This window comes from Lepisosteus oculatus, chromosome 15 (genome assembly GCF_040954835.1).
Source record: "Lepisosteus oculatus isolate fLepOcu1 chromosome 15, fLepOcu1.hap2, whole genome shotgun sequence".
Classification (NCBI taxonomy): domain Eukaryota; kingdom Metazoa; phylum Chordata; class Actinopteri; order Semionotiformes; family Lepisosteidae; genus Lepisosteus; species Lepisosteus oculatus.
The window spans coordinates 6376563-6401997 of record NC_090710.1 but is presented as its reverse complement, the minus strand read 5'-3'; the positions used below and the strand labels follow the sequence as shown (position 1 = coordinate 6401997).

At 38.6% G+C, this 25435-nt stretch overlaps 1 protein-coding gene across 3 annotated transcripts in view; it reads left to right on the top strand.

The window, feature by feature from the left end:
* The window catches only part of farp1 (FERM, RhoGEF (ARHGEF) and pleckstrin domain protein 1 (chondrocyte-derived)), a 111429-nt gene that overhangs the window by 42130 nt on the left and 43864 nt on the right, over positions 1 to 25435 (top strand). For all 3 annotated transcript variants that reach the window (XM_015363489.2, XM_015363490.2, XM_015363488.2), the window contains exons 3-4: positions 23738 to 23842; positions 25199 to 25241. In XM_015363489.2, the coding sequence (XP_015218975.1) occupies positions 23738 to 23842; positions 25199 to 25241 (148 nt within the window). The remainder of the gene's footprint in view (positions 1 to 23737; positions 23843 to 25198; positions 25242 to 25435) is intronic.

Genomic DNA, 25435 nt, shown 5'->3' with positions numbered 1-25435 from the left:
GGCCTGCAGTGAAGAAAGGCATTACTATCTTAACTCTGTAAAAACCAAGAAGCCGATTTATTTGCAGAATTATTTAATGGTTCCTTAAAGATAATGTGGTTTTTTAGACACAAATGCACCTTTGGGTACAACTCCTTTCTGAAGAATTCCAACTTTTGTTACCAGAAGTTCTAGAACATCAGAAACAACTGCACTTCCTCCAGAACCTGGAAATCATGTCCTGTCAGCAACCAAGATGACAGACGCCACTATCCAAGGCTTCTGAGGGAAAAAAAGCCAGTTTAGCTTCTTCATTGTGAACAGGTCCATACTAAATAAGCAGATGCCAATCCTGAACCTGTGTGACCCATTGTGTTTTAACGTTTTCTAGATTTAAATGCGTTAACACTGAGGTTAACGCATACATTATGGTTTGCATTACTCAAAACGACAGTTGTTTAACCTTACGGTTCCTACAATTAATTCAGTTCAGTTTATTAATCATATGCACAAGTGCAATGAAATGCTTATTTGCATGTATGTTCCAGTACAAAGATATTAAGGAAAAGTAAAGGAGTTTCTGCATTACCTAATTAATATAATTAATATACCTAAGCAGTTATAAATAGAAAAAGAGTACAGGTCATCCTTACTCTCACTCCTAAGCTCTGCAACCAAAAGTTCCATTGTTCATTTTACTGTAACTCTGGTACTGATGTTCAAGTGCAGATTGCTGTCGAGCGTACATTGCAGTAATTGGGACAGCCGTGTACACACAGCACAGTTGAGATCCATGTAAACATTTTAATACGTAACCGTTTCATTCCCTTCATTTCCTTCACAGAAGTGTGCTAGCCTTTGCATGTTTCTGGGAGTGTCAAGGTTTCATCGGATGTTGCTCTGTTGATTCTTATATATCCTGTTCTCCTCCCTTCTGCATTTCGTTAGAAGCACATGGAGTGTTTTGCTTGGTTTAGATACGGCCTTCAAAAAGTAGCCAACAGAGGTGCACAGCTTACCAGTCTCTGACCAGCAAAGTGTCCCATTTCCAGCCTGTGCTTGAGAATGGAGCATCTTTAGTTATGTGACTTCCCTTGACAGCAGAATGAAATGATGTATGTCATCAGAATAAAGCACACACCCCATTATATTTTTACTTGAACTAGTTTTAGATCCTCGAAATATTAAGACAGACTTTTAATCCTCGGCACCACCTGCTTTCTCCTAGAATAGCTAGGAGGATTCATTCCTTTCCCCTCATTCTGTATCTTGTATTTCCTTGAGAAAGAAATCAAAGGTTTTGGAATCATGGTACCATGGCTGTGTAGATGTGATGGTCACAAAGATTAATTGCTGCTAATCCTTTTTTGGGGGGCTGTGAATGGGTGCCTTCTGGTTGTATCTGGTACAAATGAAGCTTCTGTTTAAGTCCTAGTTTTTTTTTTCTCTCTCTCCATCTGGCTGCTTTCCAAGGCTTCTTCAACAGTGGGGCCCTGAGACAAATTCCTGTTTTAAAACCCTGTTGGAGTGAATGGAGAAATCCTGCTGGGTCACAGCGCAAGCTTTTTTTTTCCAGAGCAAAAACTGATTTAAAAAAAGAGCTAGAGAATGCCTTTAAGATGAATATTATAGAATATTTAAAGAACATTTTTCATAAGAAAAAGGCTACCATACGTTTCTGCCTCAGAAACACTAGTTTCTTGACTGATTGAACCTGTGTAAATGATACTTTGCATGTTAATATGTCTGTACTTACTGACAACCTAATTAAAATAACTGATTGAACAAAGGATTTGAAGGTTTAATACTTCTGAGATACTGTACAGGCACCTGCACCTATACCATGTAATATTTAACCACAAGAGATGAGAAATAATCTAAAGTGTTTGCTTATTTGATGAAAGAACTGTTTGTGTACCAATCAACCATAGCCAGTTGGAGGGGGAAGCCTATTTTATACAGATGTGTTACTGAAGATTTGTTTTGTATAATTAATGTTAAACCAGGTTAAGTTTCTAGAGATTTGTAATAAAACTACAAGAAGACTCTTATCTCTCAGGATAGAAGTCAAATATATTATCCAATTAAAAACAAAACCTTTTTACGTTGCCATAGTTACTTAGCTGGCCTTTCAGCAGGGTGTGAAAATTAAATTCTGAACTTATGGCAAATGGAAATTCTCAGTCTTGGTTCTGGAGTAGCAATGTGTCTGCTGCCAAGTTTTTGATGAAATATTGCAGCGATGTATGATATTTGAAATGGATATGAACCCTGTGCTAATCGGTGGATTTCAAGACAGGCCTCTTTCAGGTTTTCATGCTGAAATATAACCAATTGGACATATAGTGATGGAGATAGACAACCCCCACAGTGAGTCAGTATAATGCAATGTTGTTTCCACTTATGTCTGATCATCATCAAGTGATCACCTATTAAAAGCTGTGAAGTCAGAAATAAGGGAACACATTTTTATTTTCAAGTTGAGGAGCGATTCCTGAATATTATGTGTAATAAAGTTGTTTGAAATAATGTCAAGATGCTGTATTTTTTAAGCCTAGAAGATCTGGCACCATGTCCGCTGGTAGGTAATCACCTAGCTGAAATGAAAACCAGCAAACATAGAAGTACTGCAGGACCAGGGCAAAAAAACACTGACTTAGAACTTCAGTTGGGTTTCAGTGATTACAATGTGTATTCATAATGCTTATATTTGGAAAATATCCATGATTTATTTCAGTGCAGATTTCCTTTCAGATTGATTTTGGGTAACAGTTTGTGAATTTTGTAATCTAGGTCAGCATTTTTAAAACTTTGTCCCTGAAATTGTTAAAGCATCAGTATCTTTGCTATCAATAGACTCTGTGTATCCATGTGTGAGCATGAAATATTTTACACCCGGTTAAAGAATTCTGTGCCATATGTTCCTCAATGTTAATAAAGCTACCAAGAAGCTTATACCCAAAGAAGGCATAACAGCTAAAACATTGATTTATCTTTCACATTTTCAGTGTGGAATTAACATTTTCTAGCATAATTTCATGATTCTTCAGAAAAAGCATTTGTTAACTATGGTATGTTAGAGCTGTGCTCTGCAGCAAACTTTTTCCCAAAGTATAAAAATAGTCATTGAGTGGAAAGGTTTTGAGTGAGAAGATAGGTGTACTAGTGATACAACACAAATGACTACTTGTGTTAATAATAAGAAGTAAAGTAAAGGTAAAGGTATTCAAAAGTGGCACGAAGAGACATTTTACAGAGGCATTCCTGGCCCTTTTCTAAACAGAACTTGAAAAGTTAAATCAAACTCAAAAACTTTTTTTCTGTTTTATGACCTGACCTCTATTACCAGAGTGATGAGTGTAGTTTTCAAAATAAAACATGCATTTTATCTAACAAAAAAAACAGTTGCAAAGATAAGTATCATTTTACATGCAGTTACTGTAGGGGATGGGTTCGTGGTCGGGGCTTGGGGGTTGAATTCAGACAGGAAAGATGATTCATAGTTCTTGCAAGTTCTAATTGCTCTCCTCTGTTTTCCCTAAGGGGGCGGGGGGACTGAAATATTTCAGAATGTCTACCCTCTGCTCTTTTTAACTGGTGCTGATTTCATGTGATACTTACGAGTTTCACTTCAAAAGCAGGGAGCTTCAGTGTCGGTGGCTTTTGATGGCACACTTTAAAACCAGCTTAAAAATAAATTATTGATTCCTTCTGTCTCTCCCTGGCAGCACTATAGACCATGGCCATTGAAAACACATTTTGTTTCCTAATTCCTAAGTTTCACCTGAAATCAAAATGGGTGGGGACTACTAGTCACTATACACTCTATCATTGCATATCTTCCCAGGAAAGCTCTCTTAATTACGTGTAAGGGAGTTATCACTAAAATTCATATTTAATCCAACATTTTGAGCTGGTAATTTTTCCAATGTATCAACAGACTAGTTCTTTCACTTTTTTGTGTGAAGTACCCTGTGATCTATGGTATGAAAAGCACCATGTGTCATGTTTTCTTAAATTTAAAGGTTCTTCTTTATCTTTCTTATTTTAAATTTGGTTTGGAATGCTGCTTGTCTGGAAAAGGCATTATTTTGAAGAAATGTTTGGGTCTGTCAATACAGTAATACAGTAGATAACACCGACTCCTCACCCACTATACATTGTTTTTGATTTTATTTCCGGGAGAGACTGGTGCCTTCTGCATCAGTGAAGGTGCCTGGCATGCTCTGATATGGGGATATTCTTGATTTGGGATAAGAAGAAGGGCTTGATTGTTGGTTATCTTGGTTATTTTTTGGGGGGATTTAACCTTAATCTCCTTGCTTGCCATAGTCAGCTGATTTAGGATTTCAGGATGGAGCATCTGTCCTTTAGATGATGGTTGGAAAAGGTCTTTGATTAAGGATGGGATTATGTTTTGATTAATAGTGGTTTTTAACCCAATTTCCCATAGAGACTATTTCACAAGTTAAAAGTACCAAAGGAGTCCAAAAATTCTACATATTTAATACCAGAATGATTTTAAAGCAAATGTGCCTACATATTTATATCGATTTCCAAATAAGTTTAATTGTCCATGTTTTATTTTTTCAAAATGCCATAGAAAAATATCTTGATAAAAGAAGCATGTTAAAAAAGTATAGGCAATCAGTTGTCATTTTCACCCATACGTATTAATCAGATAGATTTCAGTATACCATTTCCCCATCTTAAGGGTAGATTTTTATTATTTTATATTTTCTGTTTGAGTAAACAGAAATTGTATTGGACAAAGTCATTTCCTTTAAATACCTTTTGTTTAGTCTGCTTAATTGTATAATTGTCCCTGTCTTTGCAGTGTATAGACGATTTTTGAAAGCCAATATACAAAAATGAACTAATAGATTTGTTTAACCAAGGAAAGTAAAATGTGGACATTAAATTGCTGTGCATTGTATTAAAATTGATTGCAGTTCTCCCTGGTGGGACAATGAAATTATTTCTTTTCAATTTTTCGGGAGGCTGGATTTACATGTGTTGAAGCTGAGTAGATTTTAGTTTTCCCGGTATCTACAAGGAATATGCCTCAATGAGAGGAATTACTTCTTCACTCAGTTCTAACTTCCTTGCAAGGCAATGCAGTGCTCACAGCAGAAAAGACTTAATTTAATAACATCTGACATGTCGGGCCGGGCACTCAGTCTCTGTTCATCCCGATTTAGTTCCTGATGGATATGAAAAGGTGGAGATCACAAATTAAAAAAGAAAAAGAAAAGTCAACATTTTACGTTTTAGTTGACAAAACACATTTTCGAAAACCTTATGGTGTACCTTTCTAAAGCGGAAATGTAGCTCCTGAGCAAATATACCATATTTACCGTAATGTACCGTTTACACAGGATTTATAACTCCTATTCACAAAATACATGTATGGGTAGTGGTAAAATAAAATGCAGGGGTAAATGAGAGATAGATACCAAATGCATTAAAATGGAAGGCTTCCACACAGGTGTGCTTATGTGTTAATAAAGTAAATAACCTCCCAGCATGCCTAGGGTCATGTACACAAATGCTGAACAGACCTGGTTGCCTGTCATTATGGTTAGCATGCCTGCATTAGAAGACCTTGGTGACTTGGAAAGAGGGGTGTTTATTGGGGCACTTTTGTCAGGAGCTTCAGTGATCAATACGAACAGCTCAACATGCTGATGTGTCTAAGGCGATGACAATATAGAGCTCTAAGGGAAAGACAACAGCAGAAAAGGACAACAGTGGGTGGAAGTGGGTTCTCCAGGGTGGTGAAACCTGTACTTTAGTTGCAAGTCAGAACAGGAGAGCAACTGCTGTACATTTGACAGCAAGGCCTGTGAGGATCTACTTGAATCAAAAATGGTCACAGTTACTCCTTTGAAAGAAAGCAAGCCCTTGCGAGACTGATGACCGACAGAGAGGTGGTCTTGTGTATTCCAGGACTGCTTGAGTGTCTGTAATTTAACTCTTTTCCCCCCAACATTTTTTAAAAATCATGACCCTCTTTTGTCACCAAAGAGCTGGATCCTTGATGTGGTGTGTTTTGAAACATCTCTTAATATAAACCATAAAACACATTCACCCACGAAGGTCTAAAGTAACTGTGGATTTAGCTTGCTGAAGGTTAAGTAGTTTAAGTTAATCTGTGGGAGGCAAATTGATTGGTCTCACTAGGAGACAAGCATCTGGAGCTGTCATCATTTATTACAGGGGGGATTAGGGGTAGAGTAACTTGGTAAAGAGATGCCTCTGAATACTGCAAAAATGAACACTGTAGACAACATCTTCACATATAAGAAGTCCTCTGGGATTCAACACGTAGCTGGAAAGCAGAGAGCTATCCCATTTAAAGAAATGAAATAGTGAGATATATTTCATGCTGACAGTCTTTAAGTGTACTGTGCAGAAAGGCTCTACTGTGTTGCTCTAGTCTTGCTGGGTGAACATTGTAATTGCAGTAATGGCTTTCTGCATGATGAATGGAAATGATGAATAGGCATGATGTGTGGGGTTTCTGAGAGATGATGTCATTAGCACACACTTGCAAATGGGGGTAAACCTGGCAGCCACAGTGCTCTGTGTACAGAGAGAGAGCCTTGCAGCTTCCTATCCGTGTCCTCTGACTGGTGGGTCAGGTGGGAAAAATCAGACAACACGGATGATTCCCTTGCCAGCTGTACTGGACAGGGTGTTTTCATTAATTCCTAAATCAGCTTACCCCCATGTATCCAGCCTAGATGATGTGTGCAGTTGAAGGCTCAGTGATCAGAAGAAGAATTCATTCACCCATCATTTTTCTGACCTCTTTATCCAATACTGGGTCGAGAGGGAGAGGGGGAGAAGGGGGCGGAGCCTCTTCTGGCAGGCAGGATTCATCCTGGACGGGTCGCAGGACACACACACTCTCACACACACACACACCACTCAGGTGATTTTTTTCAAAATAAAATCTGCGCTATGTATTTTTCTCAGGTTTGGTGCAAAGGTTGATTTAATCTGCAAAATCAGTTAAAGATAGTGTTAAAGTTAGTTATTAAATATGGACTTCTCTGAGCATGGATGATGTAATGTTGTAATGCTTCTCTTCCTTAGGAAATGTTAGATTGTTGGTTGATCTATTGCACTCAGTGTGGTGTACTGTTTGGGTATCGCAGTTTGAAAGCATCAACTCTGTGCAGACTTTAATTGCCAGCAAGAAGGTTAACTTCAATTACATTCCTGAATAAATAATAGTTATGGCCATGACACTTCACTGGAATTAGATCCATTGTCATGTCATATAATGTTATTACATATAATGTGGAAATTGTTCTTTTTTAAGTTTCATATAAAAGTTTATTCCATAACATAGATTTTGCTTGAAATTATGAACTGGGGGTTGGAGCTCAGCGATGTATCTTTTAGTTCAGGTGCATAGCTGCGTCAGCATGCGTAGGCTGCAAAGGAATGAGTAACAAGTTTATTCCATGCTGAAAAAAAAGAAGAAAGAAAACACAACATTTCGGCTGTGGAGCCTCCTTCAGGTGTGAGCATATAGGTGTGAGCTATAGACATAAGATGTATCTCATGCCTAGCAAAGGAGATTAGAAACAAAATGTTGTGTGCGATTGAAGATTGAATTAGAACGCTGTCTTGCTCTGCTGTAGTACAAGCCAGTGTGAGGCCCTGTACAAGAAAATAAATGAGAAATGAAAATGTTTTTTTTTCCCAAAGTGCCTTCTTTTTAAGCTTCCTTTTTTTGCCACGTTTCCTTTTTAAAGAGAAGAAGTAAAAAATCAGTCCACTTGAACCTTTATACTTTTATACTTTGATTTATACCTTAAACTACATCAGAGATTGGCAATTCTTTCCTGCTACATTGGAACCCCAGATAATTTGGAGAATATAGATATAGACCTCTAAAGGTCTGTAATGCCTAATTTCTTAAAGTATTAAAAGGCTCCTCATCTGGATTATCATCGTAATTTGGACATTCATCCACTGCAGGGTCACAGGGGAGCCAGAGACGCAAGGAAGGATACAACCTGGATGGGATGCCAGTCAATCTCAGGGAACACGCAAACACACTCACATCAGACTAATTTTTCCAGAAACCAATTGATCTGCTGTACCGGTATGTCTTTGGACTGCAGGAGACCGCTTTAAATATTTCAAGAGCACAATGTTGTTTATTTTTTATATTCCCCTTGTCATGCCCTCTGTAGCCAGAGGGCACTCCTTCTCTGTCCTGTCCCTAGTTTCTGGTCTGCTGTCCTTCCGGTCCCTCTCTTTCCCTTGGGATTTATATTTCCGGGTCTTGCACTCTGTCATGGCTCAGCATTGACGTTCGGATGTCCTGAGACCCGCCTAGCACCAGGTCGCCCCACATTCGCTACCTGAGGGCATAGGTTTCTATACGGCATTCCTGAACTCTTGGCACTATGAGCCCGGGCCTTTTTCCAGTCTCGCCGCTACGCATATGGGTCTTTTTCCGCTATCCTGCTGCCCTCGGGTAGTCCCTTCGGACGTCTGTGACACCCCTTTGCTGTTCATTACTGTTCATTTTTAGTTGACAAATGTATGGTGATTTTTACTACATTTCCTTAGTAAAACACTTTAGATAAACAGTCTGAAATCTAATCAGTAGTGGTGGGAATGAGGTTTTGAATGGCTGGGCTGGTCTAAGAATCTTCATTTATGGTGTGGTGAACTGCTGGATAGAAAATTGATCTTGCTGTTTTGACTGGAACTGGGGTGTATTTCCCATTATTCAATTGAACTCCTCATAGTTTTATTTTTCCAGAGCAGGTTCCTTGTAAGTATGACCATCTGGTTCATATCTGATGGAGTCGTGTCCATTTGGTATTTATGGAAAGGAGACTAACTTAACATGTTGCATTTGAAGGATTCCTAACGTCCTGTCAAGCTAAAACGTAACAGCTGTTTTTCATGCAGTAACCAAATACAGTATGACACATTGTGTAAACTACAGTTCGGGTTAATCCTCCACTGCAGTTACTGCCCTTTTACAGCATCATGCAGTGTGGTCATGCTACTTTTGATTCTGGTTAAACAATATCTTTTTTTAAGATAGAATTTTGACTTTGGTTTACCAATTAAACACAAAGTACCTCTTTCCTACTATACCATTTTGTACCCCACAAAAAGCAATGGTTTCTAAAACAAAATCTTGTGGTATTTTATTACTAGCTTTGTATACGTGTGTAAAATTGTCTATAATTGTATAAAGAATAGGAGCAACATATAGCAGTGTAACAGATTACAAAATTTTGGTTTCAGTACAGCAGCTGACTTTATAGGCTGTGGTTTTTACTTGTCAGGTAACATTTCTTTAAAGATGAGGCTGATTTTTTTTCCCATTTTGCACATCCTCTCTCATAACATTTTACACATAATTTCTCTTCTGGAGACAAGTGTTTTGTAGAGAAAAGTTGTCTCGCTTGGGAGGAGAAGTAAAATTCTTTTTCCATCAGAGTCCTATAAATAAAACTTGAATTAGCTTCTTCTATAGAACACTGGCAAAATAACTGTACGTTATAGTTACAAACTCTTGAGAGGTTGTCAGAGATTGGCCAATGTGTAAAATGTGTTCGCCTGTGTGAGGTCAGTGGTCAGATTATTCATTGGGAGCAAGAAAAAAGGTTGTAAAATACATAAAACTAAATATTATACATGTTTTACTCATATAAGCACAGGATTGTACATGAAGACTTTTAAGCAGAAAATTATATCACTATCTTTATTTTCTTAGTCTTTCCTTAACATAAGATTTCCTTCCTATTTAATATATATTTACCTGTTTTGTGTTTTGTAGGGTTTCAGTTGATTTTTCCTTGTGTAAATTGGTTTGTGGAAGGTGTGTATTCTTCAGAAAAAAGTAGATTTTTGTTACCGGAAAGGACTAGAAATAAGGCTTTCAAACATTCCCCTACAGCCAAAGCTTCCACATTCTGTGCAAGGTTTTAATTATGAAGTAGTGCAATCTCCATATGCGATTTGCTGTCGTAGGATATCGAGCTTTCTGAAATTATGTCTACGTGGCTGGCATTTTCAGCCTACGCATCTGTGCATACATTAATTTGTACGAGAATCCAAGCCATTTTTTAATCCTAAGCATCATTTTTCAGTAAATGTCACTCTTACAGTAAGTACACAGCAAGTATGGGGTTGAAAAAAAAAAGGTTTGGCACCTTGCTGATTTCCTGATGAGGCAGGTCTGAAATCTGTGCAGTATGCAGTTTTCTTCACAGCCTTGAAAATCACAGTTAGCAGTCTTTCAGTTTTTTATGAGTTTCTCAATTACGTATTTGTTAATCTGATGATAATGACCGTTGTATCAATACCTCAGTTACCTCCCTCACCAGGTGCATGCTCACAGAAATATACACAGATTGTTTCTGTCTAGACTTGGAAATCAATATATTGAAGGAAGGTAATCTGGCACTATTTTGCTTGAGAGGTTGTACTATTGATAGTTGTTACACATGCTGCTCCTTTGTAATCAGGTACTGTCATATGTTTGCCAGATGGGTTGTGTAATCTACTCGATGCTCTTTGCCCAGGTAGGCGATGATTTGACTGATTTTGAAATGGGGGAATGAAACCAAACACTGCCATGGTATCCAGTAAATGAAGCATTAAAAACGCACACCTCTGCAAGATGCCTCCGTATCAGGCATCTGGTGAAGTATAGCTTTCGGATTAAGGACAGGACAAATAAAGCCAGGAAAGCTGAGAGTTTTGAGAAAGGACAACATTAGGAGTCAAAATGTCAAACAGGGATAAAAACCCTCAAAGCTAAATCATCCCCATAATTTAAAATTTGTCCAGAAGATGTGCGTAAGCAGTTTCAGGAAACAGTTTTCTAAGTGTGTATGTGAGCAATATACAGTATTACATGCAGTGTGTGTATACAGTATATAGCAAGTACATTACACAGAGAAATGAGAGGCCTGGTTGTTGCCTGTTTTTTGTACAGAGCTTGTACTGCTGAGGTCCCCTGGTAAACATTAACTGTACAAACAGCACAGGTCGTGGGAACTGTGACAGCCTGTAGCATTTCCTCTCGGGCTGTTCACTGCTTGCTATGAGTTACATACAGTAGCTTAGAAGGACAGTCAGCTTTGGGTGAGCCTAAACTCCCTCAAGGATTATCGGCAGGAAATTGCCCAGGGTGTAAAGGAACAGGTGAAGGTTTATTCCATGCTGAAAGAAAAAAGAAAGGAGAGACAACATTTCGGCTATGGATTGTGAGAAGGCTCACACATGGAGAAGGCTCCACAGCCAAAACGTTGTGTCTCTTTACTTTTCCTTTCAGTATGGAATAAACCTTTTCCTGTTCCGTCCTTCACACGCTATACATGCTGACGCAGCTACAGTACCTCCTTGCACTTCTAAAACCCAAGTTGGGCAATTTTTTTATTGTAGTCATTGTCGTAATGTGATTAATGATGATTGATAATTGATCAGGCATACAGTCGATAGACCTGTAATAAGAAGAAAGGTTACTGACAAGAGTAGGTCATTTAGCTGTCTAGGCCATTAGTTAATTAGCTAATTGATCAGAGGATCTCATCCAGCCATTTCTTGAAAGAAGCCAGGATACCAGCTTCAACAACACGGCTGGGTGGCTTGTTTCATTCTCCCAAAGCCCTTGAAAAGAAGTGCCGCCCGATCTTGATTTTAATTGCTCTTCTGCATTGGCAATATGTGGGAATGGGTAATCTGACAGGAGGGTGGGCTCTGTTCCATGCAAACAGGAAAACTGTGAAATAATAAATTTGTAATACAATTGCAGAGGCATCTCACCATTTTGTCTTCTCTGGCAGATCTAGTCTCTACTGTAGGGCTTGCTGCTGATCTGATCGGCTGAACTCGTGTGCAGGTTAGTGAAGGAGTGGTGTCTTGGAGTTGCTCACAAAGTATCATTCATCTGAATACAGAAATTACATTAGTTTCCATTGATTTCAGCAAGTTTTAAAAAAGAACTTGCATACCAGTGGGAGATCTAAATGAAATGATCTGAAGTTGCCCGTGTGTTTATTAAAATAACAAGATGTCAGGATTTCTACATTATTGTATTTTTATGTGAATATGTCTGTGGTGCAACCTGTTCTTTTCAAACATTATAAAACAATTGTTTCTTCTAAGCCTGAGTTTTCACAGCAGGCTATTGGCTGTTCTTTTTGGAGGTCATTAAAGATTAGAACAGGGTAGTAAACATGATTTCCAGTGCTGCCAATTAGTGATAGTGTGTCAAAATGAAAAGGGCTTCTGAATGCTTGCTACCGTTTGTGTTCATCCATCATGGCTGAGTCAAGGCTCGGGGCTGCAGGGGGTCTAGCATTATTGTGAACTGCAATGTTGACTGCAGCAGTTAGTGCTACTGGATTTTCTGCCAGTGGGAGGCTTATTTGACAGCCAAACAATGAGGGAAACTGCTGTGAAAATTAACATGTACACCATGTTTTAGAATTGTCACTCAGTCTTCTTGTGATCTCTGATACTGGGAACTGGGTACTGTGGAGGTATGACAGGCTCAAGCAGGATGGAAGCCCTGAACTATATTTCCCAGAATGGTGTAGGAAGTGTCTTGCCACCCTCAGTCACGTGACCAGCTTAGAGAGGGCAATTGGTCGGGGAACAATTTAGAAAGCTGAAGCTTCCACATTTGTTTTTTATCTGTTGTCATGAGAGATTGGGCAGATTTATCCATGTCATGAGAGACCATGGCAGTATATGAATGCCATGGAGAAGGAGCCAAGAATGACATGTGGACAATCCTGGTGGACATTTGAAGTTTGGAAGACTCTAGGATAGATAGAGTTTTTGTTGGGGGGAAAAGAAAACATCTTTTGAACTTATTAAAGGCTTTTGTTGGAGAGAGACTTTGGAAGAAGTCCAGTTAGTAGCTCCAACAGGAGATAACATTTTGGTTTTGTGTTTTTGTTTTGTGCTTTCCCACACTGTAAATAAAAAAGCACTGTTTTTACCTTTTTTCAACTGCAGTTGTGTATCATCTTTCCTGGGACTTTCCTATTTAAAGATCCCATAATGTCTCCTTGCCCCCAGGTGAAATTTAACACATACGCCATATTTTAGAATTGTCACCCAGTCTTTATAGGTCTAGATGTCATCCAGACTGTAAAGACAGAACCAGTGATTCCAGACAAGGGTTGTGACTATGAGCTTTGTTTTTGGATGCCCTTTCAACTTACTATGAGTTCTGCTTTTCAGTTAAAAGCATTAAAATTACAGATTATAAAACAGAATGTAAAAGTGGAGCTGCGTTTCACTTAACACTATTTTGCCTCGTCAGTCCCTTTGGTTATGCTCATGGGCTGTGCCGAGTGCTAATTACAGAACCTGTTTAACTCACCTTCCAGTGCTGCAGTTTCACAATTTATTCTTTTAATTGTCGTAGGTTTGTTTTCATCAGCAGTTAAATGTGACATCCTGAGAGCATCTAGTTTTTTTTCCACATGATAAAGATGTAGGCATGTGTAGCATATGATAATCACAAGACCGTTATAATCAGAATAAATGAAAAGAACATCATCCTAAATTCTGACTGCAGAGTGCATCTCACTCATCTGTTAAAGACTCTGTGGCTGCTAATTACTGTTTAAAGGGAAGGAGTTGGTCAGAAAATGGTGACTGAAAGTAAGTACTAATCATGACTCGTGTAGAAGCTTTAGGGTAAATGAGGCAGTGCCTGTCAGTTATAGTCTCTAAAAGTAATTATTTCAGAACTTCAAAGTAAAAAGTAAATAACTAAGGATAATTATTGGAATTCACCTACTGCGGGATTGTTCCCTTAAGAGAATTACTGAGGGAATAATTGGTTTATTTCATTCCATATCGACTACCCTTGATCCTTTATTGCACATTATCGCTTGAGGTGATATGACAGCTGTTAGCTGTTCCTTGGAAGAATGAATAGAAATGCTCATTGCCTTCAATGGCTGCTTTTTGTTTTGTTTATTAATGTGTTGATGCTACCAGAGAACACAGAGTAAAACCTGCACTTGTTTACCATCCAGAACCATCAGTCTACAATCGGAAGAAAAACAGAAAGCCTTTATTTCATTGACCAGCAGGAGCCATAGCTTTTATACAATACTTGGAACGTGCTAAAAAGCTTAGATGAAAGAAGGGAGAATTTAAAAGTAACTAAGAGGAAATGGGCATCTGGTTATTAAACGTGGTTCCTGGGGAACCTGTGCCTGTTCCTCAAGTGCTGCTTTGTTATTCGCAGCTTCAGAACAAATCATGCAATGAGGGAATTTGAAGCTCAGTAGATGATCCCTGTGTCTTCCGTAGAATAATGATCTCCAATCCCCAGAAATTGGAACAATCTGGAAAAGGACCTCAGCATGCCAAATGCTGTGTGGCCTCTGTACATGAAATCTCTGTAAACATATCTATTGGTAATTCAGCAGGGCAGTGTTAATTCAGGGATGGGAAATAATTTATCCATCCATTTTCTAACCACTACTTCCAGTGCAGAGAACCTGTCCTGGCAAGCAGTGGGTCTGTTTCTGGACTGTGGGAGGAAACCAGAGCATTTGGAAGAAACCCACACGGACACTGGAACAACACACAAACTCCTTGCAAATAGTATCCCAGTCGTGGGGTTGAACCCAGGTCCCAAGCAGCAATGATAACCACTGCTCTATCAGCTGCCCTAGGATGGAAATATTGTTAGTGTGAAATGGCATTTAGATAATGTATATCAATAAAATATGGACAAACAATTAATACGGTTTTATATTTTTAAGAACAGTGAAAGGTCAAATGAACGCTGATTGATTTTCCACTCAAAATCAAAGGTTTAATTTGCAGACTAGTGAACCAAGTCTACCAAAGTCGTTTCTCTGTTCTTCATTTCTTCAAAAGACTGTTGTACTTTAATATGTGCAGTCTCAAGGAATTATCGTTTGTCAGATGTATTTATCAGCTATTTTTTTGTCCTAATCATAAAAAGGAGAGAAATCACATTTAGGTAATGAAAAAGTATCTTGGGTTGAAACAAATCTTACTAATTGTACCCAAGGAAACCAGATGTTATTGCTCAGTATTGGCATTCATATGTGTTTCTCAGTCAGCAGTGAGGGTGATGGCCTTCCTGTCCTATTGTTTTGCTTTCTTGCAGACACTAGAAACATGTATTTTCAAAGGACTTGTGAGGATTTGTGGACTCAATTTATTTTACCAAGCTGAGATCTGTAAGTAGTCTTAATGTGAACAAGCAACACTGGCAAATCAATTGCATCACTTGGCCCCTGTACAAAAGAGTTGTGTGACCACTTCGTAAATAAGGTGAATGACACCTTTTTGAGTGGTCTGTGGTATGACAACAAGTCAGAGCAATATTTTTTATAACCCTCCTTGCCAAATCAGTATATTGTTCTGATATCTGTTTAAAAGTACACCGTGCTATATATCTTGTCTGAATACATGGCGGGGGGAGTACAGGCCACAGCTGTAAACCGAGGGTTGGAATAGAATAACTATTTTTATGTATCCTTCTGCGATAAGTAATGCAATCAGAGCTTCTTCAGTGAGGGAGAAAAATCCAGGCTGGGGCTTAACATTTATCTCATCACAATTCCAGGGAAATGTTTCTCCAGGCTGTCTTATCAGGTGGTGGAAGAGGCAGGTTGTGGCAATCCAGCATAATGAATTTGACAGCTGTAGTAGCTTGTTCCCTTCCTTTATCGTATCACTTCTTTCCTCATTTTTTGTCTAGGCTTTGTATCAGGACTGCGCATTAACATAGCAAATCTTGAGTGCTTATCAGTGCCTGCCCCTTCCTCCTGCCAACACAACAGTCTGTTTAATTTCATCACAGATATTGGAGGGACAGTGTGTCTGCTGCTTCACATCATTAAAGAATGGCTTTACTAATGAGGTACACTGTAATAAGTGCCTTCTGCGTGTGTAAAAGTTCCTTGTTGCATTCTTTCATTTAGCTAGGAAAGTCCTTGTTATGATCAATATTAGAAAATGAAAGTATACTGTAGTTATAAATGGAGTAGAATTGTATATACTACTAAGATAAAAGTGCTAACATATTCTTAGATGTTTCTGGAACACTCATGAAATGTGTAGAGTGAACATGTGCTTTGTAGATATAAATGATTTCATTACTGCCCAAGCTTTTTAAGTTTGGGAGTTTTGTACAGTACATTCTGTTTCTTGGAGTAGTGTCTCTTTCTCGGGGAAATGGTGATGTCTGAATATAATATGCAAAAACAAATGCCAGTGTTTCGGTTTAAAGGAACAGGACATTTCAAATACAAGAAGTAGCACAAGTGATGCTGAACAGAACAAAAACACCTGCTTGTAATCAGGAACTTCTTTAGATATTTGTACCAGGTGCAGCTCTTGGTCATACTGTATATTGAAATAATGTGAGAGAGCAGGAAAGGTGACAAGCCATCCCAAAGATTGAGGTCTCTTTCAAGCTGTTGTTCACTTATCATGCAGTGTTGTTTCTACAGTCACAAGGCCTGTTTTTGTGACTCTTGTGTTTATCTGGAGCAGACCATGGTAAATTAGCTTAACTGGCCTTGTTGCTCTATAGGCAGAGCTGTATTTGTTCAGATGAAGGCAGTCAGATACAACCTACTCAGCAAGTGCTTGTCAGTGTTTGTGGTTGAGTAATCTCCTTGAATGTTTCTTCAGGCTGTAAGAACGTTTTTTAACCATGCATTCAGACCAGAACAAGGGACTTTGCTTACTTTCAACATGAAGATTAAAATGCATGTTCCCCCTGATAGTGATGCCAAATCATCTTACTAATTGTACCAAAGGAAACAGGATGTTATTGAGAAGCCACTGATACCACTTTTCCAGCAATCATACAAGACAGGTAGTAACCGTGGACTAGAGAATTGCGTGACAAAGCTGATCCAATTATTGACCAATGAGTCTGATTTCTATTACATGCAAGATTATGGAAATAATTAGAAGTAAAATACCCTAATTATTAGAACTAATAACATATATGGACACAACATCCTAGCAAATAGTCTAGATGGATATGTCTGACCAGCTGGTTAGGGTTCTGTGAACAGGTAACTGCAGTAGTGTATATACCAAGCATCTGATATGCTGTATTTAGATTTTCAGAGTGCCTTTGATCGGTTCCCCATAAAAGGTGCATGCAGTTGGCATTAAGGGAGATGTGTCATTTGGATTGTGAACTAATAGAAAATGCAGAGGACCAATAATGGGTGAGTGTTCAAATTAGGGTGACGTAATTAGTGGAGCACCACAGGGATCTGTACTCGGCCCACTGTTTTTCCTGATTAGTATCTGTAATCTAGATTCTGGTATAGTTAGTAAACTAGTGAAGTTTACAGATGATCGCAAATTGACAAACACTGAAGTACCAAATGAAATTTTAAAAAAGTATTAGATAAAGTTCCAGACTGGGCAAACAACTGACATGATGACATTCATTGTAGACAAATGCAGGGTTTTGCGTGCAAGCAGTTAAACGCTTTTAATACTAAATGGGAAACACTGAATTAGAAGAGGCTACTTCTTAAAATGGCTTAGGAGTATATGTTGGCACATCGTTTACATTGTTGACATGAGGCTCCATCCATGTGAAGAAGCAACAAAACACATAAAACAAAGTGTTATTCCCTACAGCCAAAAGTGTAGAGTTAAAATCAAGGGTTTTTGTGTTCAAATTGTAAAGTGCACTAGTTAGCCCTCATTTAGAATATTGAGTAACGTTTTTGTCACCATGAAAAAAAGTATTGCTGCTCTGGAATAAGTTCAGAGGAGAATGTAGAGTTAGATTCCAGGGGCTTAAGGGAATGTCCTACACAGACTGGCTGAAAGAACTGGACCTTTTTAGTTTTGATCGAACCTGATCCAAGTGTTAAAAATCCACAAAGTCAAGGTCAACCCAGAGACCTTCTTCAGACAGAGGAACATGAACAAGAGGACACAAGTAGAAATAAGGAATAGGTTCCAGGATCTCATCCAGCAATTAGCTACTAAATACTAAACTGACCAGATGGGCTGAATGGCCTCCTCTTATTTGTAACCTTAGGTTCCTAAAAATAACATTTAACAATATATATTTACATAAAAGAGCAAGCAGAATCTGCATTTATATAAAATAAACAATGTGAGATCTATGAGTTTAACACAGGCGAAAAAGGTGACTGTGTTTTATTGCTATCCATTTTTTATTCTAATGATAAATCACCCAAAGGTTTTGCAGTAAGGAAGAAAAAACAAGGAAGTGAATGTGCAGAGCCCGCAAATTTGGATTATTTCTCTCTCTGAGCAAGCAGCTTTTACAAAATAAGACTTACACAGGGGTAAAAGTACTGTATTTGTAATAACGTGTAGTGTAAAGAAAAGTGGTAGATTTTTAAGTATTGTTAAACCACCCAAATTGTAAAGAGGAAGTGAGGGACGTTGAAACTTCGCTCCAAAGTATCTGTTTTTACTTTTTACTGGGTGATTAAAGAAGGAAAGCCATTGAGTGTAGTACCCTTGCCGGTGAATGTTCAGGGCAGTATAAGAGAGATCACAAGTGCTGTCTAAACATAACTGACTGACTCAAGGAGACACAGAGAGGTGGTCAAGGCCCGAGCAGCTCTGATTTCAATGGGTAGTTTGTACCAGCAGTGCAGAGCCAGGGACAAGAATGAACAGGCCCTGGAGGTGGGGGAACGGAGAGGAGGAACAGTCTGACAGAGGAGAAGTCGATCGAGAGTTTAGGGAAAGATAAGGGGCAGGGGATACTGGGACAGAGCAGCTAAGATGGCAAAAGTATTGTAGAAAATAATTACAAAAGTGACTTTTTGATAATCAGTGCTAGCAAATGACTAGTCAGAGGTGAGTTAGTTTGTACCATGTATATTGAAAGACAATGGACGGGACCATCTTCTCTTACAGAGATTATGGGAAAAGTGAAAACTGGAACAGAATGGGCTTATATTAATTGGAGGTGTTTGTTTAATTATATTCTTAAGAAATGGTCCTTCTTAGCACAATACTAAGTAGTGCATTTACTCCGATCCAGCCTATCCATTTAAAACCATATCAGAATAAAATCTCCTGCAACTCAGTTAATACAGAGCATGTGTCTAGTGTGAAATTTGAATTATAGCCAGGGAACAAATGAGTTCAGCGTGCTGAAATAGTTCTGTTTTGTAGATAGTGAAGACTTGTACTGTATAACAGTATGAAATTGACCTCAGAATTATAGGAGTCTAACTAGGAATTTCTCAGTTAGACTTGTCCAGTTCAATTATTTTAATGGGGTGCCAGTCAGACAAATATAAAACTAAATATTATGTATTTTTAACATGGACAGGAAGGTGTACAAAAGGTCACCAGCTGGTCAAATAATTGCTTGCAAACAGGTGTGTGTTAAAATAGGAAATGTGACCGTGGCTATCCTTTTATGCTATGCTTAGTAAATAAGATGTTATATACAATATCTCCACAGGAAATCAGGCAAATCAACACGAATGTGGGATTGCCTTTTCTAGGATTTTAGTGTTTTTTTTCCTTATTTTGAGCTGTCACTTTTTATTTATTTTAAATTCATGCTGTCATTAATAACTGGTTTTCTAGTTCTGTCCAGTTTAAGACTGGAAACATTGCCATAATATTTAGCTCAGTTCCAGAAATGAACTAATGAAGCCTACAGTATTTGTAGGTAAATTGTTCGACTTCAGCTACACAGGCAAAAGAAAGCTGTGTAGCTGAAGTCGAACTGTGTTGTGATGTATTCTCCATGTGTAGCGGCATGGCACTAAAACACATAGTATCTTCACAAATTTAATTGGAATCCACATCTCCTTACTGAATTACAAGCCACAGCCAGCATTCCAGCATTCATCTGATTTGCATGCCTTCCTAGAATTTCCCCTTACCATTTCAAAGCTATCTTGCTCATATGGGTTCAGAATTGTTCTGGGATTGCAATGGCATTGTGCCATGTATTTATGTATTCATGAATTCCTGTGTTTGAAAGAAGAAGCAGCACAGCTATCTTCATAATATCAGGAGGGAAATGGGAACTGTGCACATTCAAACACAGGCAAAATAAAATCTTACACCTTGAGATAAATCCAAAGAAAGACTGGATACCTTGTGTTCAAAGCACTGCTTGTTTTGCATGCGATGTCAAAGCCTCCAGACCTTGTATCCAGCCCGTATTGAGCTCTCTGGCTTTAATGAGACTGACAGAATTTGCTCTGAAACTCACAGTGTTTATCCTCCTGACTTGTCGGTATTGGCCAGCTGGCTCCAGCTGCAGCGATTGGCAGCAGTGGGGCCTTCAGTTGGCAAGAGCCCTGTACCCAGCTTTAACTCAACATATGGAAACAACTGTCCTTCTCTTGACTTCATTTTTGGACCCAGCATGTTGTGGTCAAAACAAAAAGAAACCTAAATGAAGGGGACATTGAAGAGTCTGAAAGGAAAACTTTCTCTGTTCTTTGTAGTTGTGAATCATGTAGATTCATAGTTCCAAGTAGTTTGCTGACAAGAGCTTTCTTCTCCTATAAAAAAAAAAACAGAGGGGAAAAATACCTTTTAATAATTTCAAGTATTATTTTTAGACTTGAAAAAAATGTGGTCTTCTGTTTGCTGGATTCCAAAAAAGATGGCGCACTCTAGTGGCTATTTGTGGTTGCGGCAAGGTCAGAAATCTTGACCAGAGTGTGGATCTGCTTTCATGATGCCGAGGGGCTGTTCTTGAGGGACAAAGCCTGAATCAAAGCTGAATTTTTAACAGGGTTCCATCCAAAAATTGAGGAAATGTCAGTTTCTTGCAGTTATTTAGATAAATATTAGCCTCACTACTTTTTAATGATGCACCTAACCAGGGATTAGTGGTAGTGTCTGTTCAGTTTCAAAATGGTTTTTAGGTCAGTGTTGGGTTTAGTTTCCAGTGTATTACTGATTCTGTGACCTTCAATCTAAAATGTATTCTCATTGGGTTCTATGAGATGAAAGTGACTTCTGTGTCTCGACGGCTTTCTGGTACACTGCTTTCACGGCTGGCTCCAGCCCAAGGGCTAGTTTTCTAGAGTCTTGGCTGTTGGTGAAAGCTTATTTCAAGACATGCTATTTGCACCAAACACTGGTATGGAAGAAAGGAGGCACAAAGTATACTATGGTGTTAAAATTCTTTGAGTGGTTCACTGTAAACAGACTACTGTTTCCCTGCTTTCTGGTATTTTGGAAGAACAGCCAACAGAGCAACATGCATTTATTTGCAAGATTTCTTTTGTTGTGCAAATGAAGGCTAAGGACAAAGATTTCATAGTCTGTTGCCAGATCACATCCAAGTGAGATAAAGTCAAGTGGCTGTTAGTAAAGGCATTTGCACAAATGCAGGTTGAGTGCCATGGTCATGGGTTCGTTTATGGGTCATGCCACTAGCCAGCTCTGACCCAGATTCCCCAGATGGTGGCACTCATCTCGACTCTCAGTGATGCAGCCATTGCCTGTGGCCTCCCAGGTGCTTTTGTTTCTGTCAGTGAGTGACTGGACTCTCCGCCAATCACTGCTGATCCTACAGTTTGGGGCTGCTTTGCCTGTGAAGGACGATTTGCTCGAAGGTGGATGGGCGGGACGAAGGAGTCTGCCTGCATTTCCTCTTTCTCTCCCGTGTGCGGGCACAGTGTTCATAGCTGCAAGACAAGACATCAAAAAACAATGGGTCATTCCAATTCTAAATTGAAAGAAATGTCTTGACATTAGACATCAACAAATATAGAAATACCACAAACATTGCTTATGTGTGTAGTCCAAGGTTTGCTATACTAAGCCCACACTTAGTTTATGATATTTTTTATACTGGATCAGGTCAAGCTAAAACTCATAACATTCATTGGAATGAAGTACTGCTATTGAAGACATTTTATACTGTTGTACTGTATAAGGAAATAGTTTTAGTTTTGTGGTTCATTGTATTATTAGGTCTTTGTGGGGGAGCTGTGTCAGTGTGTGTGCTGCAATGAAAAAAAACTGCTTTTTCTTCATTATTATGGTGATCAATTATGTATTTCATGTTTGTGTTTCATGTGTCCATATAGGTTAAGGTTAGCACTGTTATTTTGACCATTGACATGCTTTATGTTTTTATGACCTTTGTTAAACTTCATGTCACCTGCAGGAAGTTACTAAATGGTGTTAGGCAGTATGTAACAATACCTCTGCACAAGCAAGTGGTATCCAGAAGAGAATATTTTCCCCTTTTCTCCCTATACATTACAGTAAGATCATTAAAGATATGTTAGTGGCCTTAACTATTAACTCATCTAATCAGAATCAATCTTTCAGCTCACCATTTAAACTCTGTCTTCCAAGATACCGTAATGATAGATGTGCAGACTGGTTTGAACCTGCTTTTGCAGACAAGTGTTGAATGTTTTTTTTTTAGAAATTAGGTTTTAGTGTTTGGAAGGACTGAAATGGAGTTTCTACCTGTATGCTTCCAAAAGCAGTAATTTGATTGTCACTTCAAAGACTTCTCAATGCCTTTAGTGAAATGGATCCTTTCATTATCCTGTGCCAACTTTGCAGCATCAAAGAGCATCGAAGCATTTCACCAATACAAGAATAATGCTGGGAACTCAGAACAAAGTTGAGAAGATAGACAGCCCTCCTGTCAGTAACAGTGTTTGGGGAAAATCCTCTTTGAGAATATCATAGGAGTACAATGCTTTTACTCTTCACCAATTCCTTAAATATTGCATGGAAAAGATATTTGAATATGTATGACAGTTTTCTTTCATTTTAATTCCCTTTGTTCTTTTGATTGCTTTGAATAGTTACATAAAGGAAGTTGCTAGAGGGAAAGCCATTAAAATTGTTTTTAATTATTACAAATGACTGTGCATTTCCATTTGCATATACTGCTACTCCAAGAGGCTTGCCAATTCCTAAGTCCTTGACTTCTTTGGCGTGACATGCTGGAGGTCACAGACTGTGAAATAAGCCATCAGGAGTCTTAAGTTATTAGTCAGCCAGCAGCTGAACCAGACTTAGTGGGCCATTCTGATTGGAAACCGTCTTACTGCAGGAGAACAAATCTACATTATTAGATTGTCTTAGACTGAGTTTTTTATCTTTATTTTACCTAAACGGGAAATAATTATTATAGAAAAAGTGGCCTTTTATAAATATATATATTTCTGTTTTTAAGTTGATTGTTTTTATGTAAACCCATCCATGCTTCATTAGAGTTTTAAAGCCAGTTAGAGAGAAAAGAAAAAGATTGAACAATTATAGCCCTTTTTTCATTGCTTTGTTAAAGAAAACTCTGTTGCCAGTTAGTAGCATTGGCCCAGCATTTAAATAGTGATTCTACAGTCATTTTGGTGCCATTAATTTAGATTTAGGGCTGAGGTGCAACAGCAGGGCTCTGGCTGTAGGAGATGGCCTAATTTGGGAATGCATTGTCTAGGCCTGTCTTGATGCATTACATTAAAATCATATTAGAATCATCTAAAGCAGGTTTTCAAAAAAATGTGCAAGGGTCAGTGAGCATACTAGCCTCCAAAAAAACATATGCAAACACTTTAGGGCTCTATGAAACAATTTCCTTTTTTCATTTGTTTATGTATTTGTTTTAACATGTAAGCAGGCAGGCCAATCTTTCTTTTGGTTATTAGAGCCATAAATGGTGACCAGATTTATTAATTGTTTTTCAAAAGTTCTGAATTTGTTTTATTTTCTTGTTTTCTCTTCACAGCAAAGAGCTCCAGGGAAGATGCTATTTGACCTGGTGTGTAGCCATTTGAATCTCATTGAGGGAGACTACTTTGGCCTTGAATTCCAGGACCACAGGAAAATGACAGTGAGTGAATGAAATGTGAAAGACATTAAAAAGGATTACATTTTAAAAGGGAAACAGATTGCAGTTAGTGTAGAACAGTGGTACTTCAAAGTAATTTGGATACATAAGTATATCAGCTCTGGAGATTTGAGAATGTTGGAGTAAACAGTCTACTGCTAAAGATTGTGTTGCAAAACAAGAACGGTGGTAAGGACTCTGTGGGGTGTGATTATTCACTTTATTCCCTCTAGGTTAGATTCTATCTCTGCTCTTTTGGGAGTTACCACAGGGTGATGTTGTTGTGTTGGAATACAATCAGAGAAATTTATTTTTGGATGATTGATCCATTTTTAGTTCATTTTGCATTCTCCTACATGTTGTTTAGCAATGCTGTTTGCCTACAGCAAACATCTCAGGACAGATCAGGGCTAACTCAAGTAAGGAGGAGGGTGCACAGAGTCTTGAAATAAATTTAAAGCTCACACAAATTTAGAGAGTAAAAATATGGTTTGGCCGCAGCATGGGGTCGTTTTTTAGGGCTCTGTAATCTGGATCAGACAGATGTGTTTAGAACTCCAATGGGATTCTGCTGCTGTACCAGCAGTGGGGTATTTCACTCAGATTGCCGTATACTCAAGTGGTACATGTAAAATATTAAACTAATATTATCCACCCCCATCTAAACCACTGTTGTCACTCATGTCTGTGAAAGGGACAATTTAACTGTGGGGATTCACTTGCCTAAAGAGGCAACTTTGACCACTGATGCACAGTATGATAACTTTTTTGTCCTCTTCTTTGCACTTCACATGTACAGCACAGGTGAAAGGTTTGGGATCAAATCCAGAGATAAGGTGCATATTTTCTAAAGATGCCATGGGTAAAATAAAACAATTAGGTGCCCAACTTAGGCTGCACTCAGCTAGATTGAGATCCTGCCACCAGCACTGGTTAATAGCATAGCTGAGGCTCCAGTTGCCAGTGTCTGGACTTACATAGCATCCCGATGAAGTGTTTTTTGTGGTGGAACCACTCTGGAGCTGAGCTTCATTGTGTTTTTAAAAGGTGACATTCATCTAGCCACAAAGTTCCAAAACATCGATACGAAAAGACCATATCTGTCTCACACCCCCACCCCTCCTGTACATTATTTGTTGCTTCCTAATGTTTGTACCTACTTTGGACTCAATCCCAGGTCTTCAGGGCATTTTTGTCAGTTGTGGCCAGTCCTCTTCCAGGAGTGCAATAAGAATCCCACTTGAGAGCTTGCGGTTGAACGCAAGAGAAAACAGGGTTTAAATAATTCATTGGCCCTTCAGTGCAGTAGACCATGTTGTATTCAGCGAGCTACTTGTTGACATGTTCTTGTTTTTACAGGTGTGGCTGGACCTGCTGAAACCCATTATGAAGCAAGTCAGAAGTAAGTGCAGCTGTCTGAAAGGGCTGAGTTTGTTCCTAATGCTCCCTGGTTTCCTTACATGCTGTACACAACCAGAGACAGTCCTTTCAGAGGAAGTGTTACGAAATGCAAATGCTGTAATAATGTTTTGTCTTTTTATGTGGTTGAAGGGTAGGTTAATTATAAGTGCATTATTTCCAACAGGCTGTTTTGGA